At 32.5% G+C, this 3465-nt stretch overlaps 1 protein-coding gene across 1 annotated transcript; it reads left to right on the top strand.

Annotated features, from left to right (window-relative positions):
- Positions 1-1487: 1487 nt before the first annotated feature.
- Positions 1488-3465, top strand: Obp22a (Odorant-binding protein 22a). The gene is made up of 3 exons (XM_017154179.3): positions 1488-1640; positions 1694-3027; positions 3086-3465. The coding sequence occupies exons 2-3, from the start codon at positions 2968-2970 to the stop codon at positions 3398-3400; spliced, it is 375 nt and encodes a 124-aa protein (XP_017009668.1). The 5' UTR covers positions 1488-1640; positions 1694-2967; the 3' UTR covers positions 3401-3465.

Below are 3465 nucleotides of genomic sequence, written 5' to 3'. Positions count from 1 at the left end.
CAGTAGCTTTATAACGTTTTTTACTTTACAGCCGCGTGGCGTAAATAGAGAAAAGGAATGTGCCAAGGAAAACCAAGTTCCTGAAGTAGAATCCCTGATTATTATGACGGGTTACATAGTTAAAAATGAAGCTCGCAATTCAAGTGCTTCATGAATTGTATCTTTAAGCGCCTTCAGTTGGTTGGGTCGGATTGGATTGGATTAGATTATCGAATCTGCGAAATTTTCAAGACCAAATTGGTCTGACCAATCATAGCGATAAGTGCGAAGAGTCTTTTGGAATATACGAATGCATGATTCAAGAGCAAAAAAAGGAAAAATTAAAAATAAAGTAAATTTTACATAAAATTATGCTACCTATTTATTTATTTATTTATTTATATAACCTTATCTTAATATAGTTAATAGGTGTAAAAAGCCGTAAAAATTGTGTTAGGTGTGTAAAATTTAAGAATCTATATAAATAGAAGTTGCAAGATCCGATAATTACAAAAAACGTTCTGCGAAATGAAGGTGTTGCTAATTTCTTTTTTTCTAGTTATTCTCTCAGTTCTGGCAACTACGCAGGTAAGTCAAATTGAACCACATCAATAAATAAATACATTTCATTATTTCTAAAGCCGCCTTTGGTAAAAACCGCTATAGAATGTGCCAGGGACAACAAAATACCTAAAGAAGAAGCCATGGATTTTATGAAAAGTTACAAAATGAAAAAAAAGACCCAAAACATCAAGTGCTTTATAAAATGTATCTTCGAGCGATCAACTATATTGGACGTTGTGAAGAAGAGGTTTAAAGGACAAAAACAAAACTGCGATTCCATTAAGGACACTGATAAGTGCGAAGCGTCCTTTAAGAAATTCAAATGCTTCCTTAAAATCGAAAATCAATTACGGAAGCAAGATAAGAAAGGATAATGATAACGAAAATGATCGACATCGGAAACTACAATAATTTTACATAAATTATATTTATGAATTTGGTGTAAAAACCGTAAAATCTTTCTTATAAGGGAAACTTTTATCTGAATAATTGTGTCTTAATTTAAGAAATTATCAACATTATTATTATGTGTTTTTGATTTCTGTTGGCGTCTCAGTTCTAGCCATTCAACGGTAGGCCAAACAATCTCACGCAGTAGCTTGGAATGTGCCAAGAACAACCAAGTTCCTGAAGTAGAATCCCTGATTCTTGTGACAGGTGACATAGTTAAAAATGAAGCTCGCAATGTCAAGTGCTTCATAAATTGTATCTTTAAGCGCGTAGAGTTGGATGGGTCGGATTGGATTGGATTATATTATCGAATCTGCGAAATTTTCAAGAGCAATCATAGCGATAAGTGCGAAGAGTCTTTTGGAATATACGAATGCATGATTGAAGAAAACAAAAAAGAAAAAGTTCAAATTAAAGTAAATATTACATAAAATTATGCTACCTATTTATTTATTTATATAACCGTATCTTAATATAGTTAATAAGTGTATAAAGCCGTAAAATTTGTAATAGGTGTGTAAAATTTAAAAATCTATTTAAAGAGAAGTTGCGAGATCCGAAAATTACAAAGAAAAACGTTCTGCGAAATGAAGGTGTTGCTAATTTCTTTTTTTCTAGTTAGCCTCTCAGTTCTGGCGACTTCGGAGGTAAGTCAAATAATACCAAATCATTAGCATAATAATTTCCTTTATTTCTATAGCGGCCCGTAGTAAAAGCCTCAAAAGAATGTGCCAAGGTCAACCAAATTCCTACAGAAGATGCCTTGCATATTATGAAAAGTTACAAAACGAAAAATAAGACCCATAAGTTAAAGTGCTTCATAAAATGTGTCTTCGAGCGATCACCCGTATTGGACGTTATAAGGAAGAGGTTGAAAGGGCAAAAACAAAACTGTGATTCCATCAAAGATGCTGATAAGTGCGAGGAATCCTTTAAGAAATTCGAGTGCTTCCTTAAAATCAGCCAAAAAATTAAGCAAGATAAGAAAGGATAATGATAATGAAACGATCGACATCGGAAACTACAATATTATATATTTTATATTTATGAATATTAAGTGTACAAACCGTAAAATCGTTCTTATACGGAAAACGTGTATCTGAATAATTGTTTCTTAATATAGGAAATTACAAATATTACAAATAAAAAAAAAACACCTCTTAACGAGTTAAAGGGTCGTGACGATCGTACTATCAACATACAAAAGTTCTGATATCAAATTTTGTGCCGAAAAATGCTTGTACATTTGACCTAATAAATATTTATATACTTTATAAAATATTCTCATTCGGTCCGCTTCAGTAAAATAATAACCATTTCGCCTTCAAAAGCATATTTGCAGCGTAGCAAATGAGAATGTTTTATAAAATGGTATATTTATTTAGTCGAATGTACAACGATGAAAATTGTTTAGGTCTTGGTATGCTTTGGTATCCTTTTAGTTTTTGCGATACCTTTCGATTGATGTATTACTCTATGTATTACTATTATGTTCCGAATCACAGCAGATTTTCATTTATGCGGCTATATATAGTAGTTGCCTTCACACACTCATCTTGTGCGTTTCGTCACTACGTGTACTGCCGTCCGCAGTAATAGACAATGAAACTCGCAATGTCAAGTGCTTTATAAATTGTATCTTTGAGCATGCAAAGCTTGATGGGTTATCACTCGAAGTAGGAAATCCTATCTGCAATGTTTTCAGGACCAAGCATATCGATAAGTGCGAAAAGTCCTTTCAGCTATACGATTGCCTGATTAAACTTCAAGATATCCCGCTACCTAAATAGTTGATTTTTAAATAAAGTAAATATTATTAATTGACCAAGTTAGCACAATTTAATTTATTTACTTATTTATTATAGTTAATAAGTGTAAAAAGCCGTAAAAATTTTAACAGGGGTGTAAAATTTATGAATCTTTTTAAAGTGGAGATGCGATATCTGAAAGCTAGAACGAAAAACGTTCTGCGAAATGAAGGTGCTGCTGATTTCTACATTTCTAGTTACGCTCTCAGTTTTGGACACTCCGGAGGTAAGTAAATCTATAACACAGCATTTCCAATTTAAAGTATTATTTTTTATTTTTACAGCCAAGTTTTGTAAAAACCGCACATGAATGTGCCAAGAGGAATAAAATTACTCATAATGAAGCCATTGGTGTTATGATGAGTTACAAAGAAAAGAAAAATCCTCACAATGTCAAGTGCTTTATAAATTGTATCTTCCAGCGATCAGCTATTTTGGATGTTTTAAGGAAAAGGTTCAAGGGAGAAAAACACAACTGCAACTCCATCAAGGATGCCAATAAGTGCGAAGAGTCCTCTCAGAAATTCGATTGCTTCCTTAAAACCGAAAAGAAACTTAGGAAGAAACTCAGACAACACACAAACAAAAAACTTGGTTAACCAAAAATATTGTCAAACAGTCCCCAACCACAAAAATTGTCAACCCTAATAAATTAAAAATTTCA

This window comes from Drosophila takahashii, chromosome 2L (assembly GCF_030179915.1).
Source record: "Drosophila takahashii strain IR98-3 E-12201 chromosome 2L, DtakHiC1v2, whole genome shotgun sequence".
In the NCBI taxonomy this organism is placed as follows: Eukaryota; Metazoa; Arthropoda; class Insecta; order Diptera; family Drosophilidae; genus Drosophila; species Drosophila takahashii.
Note: the sequence above shows the minus strand (reverse complement) of the source record. Positions and strands in the feature narration are given on the sequence as shown.

What these genes read in the sequence shown, in the direction of transcription:
- Obp22a (XM_017154179.3), top strand. Translation starts at nt 2,968, where the DNA reads ATGAAGGTGCTGCTGATTTCTACATTTCTAGTTACGCTCTCAGTTTTG. An exon ending in CAGTTTTGGACACTCCGGAG is followed by an intron (nt 3,028 to 3,085) that starts GTAAGTAAATCT and finishes TTATTTTTACAG; the next exon opens with CCAAGTTTTGTAAAAACCGC.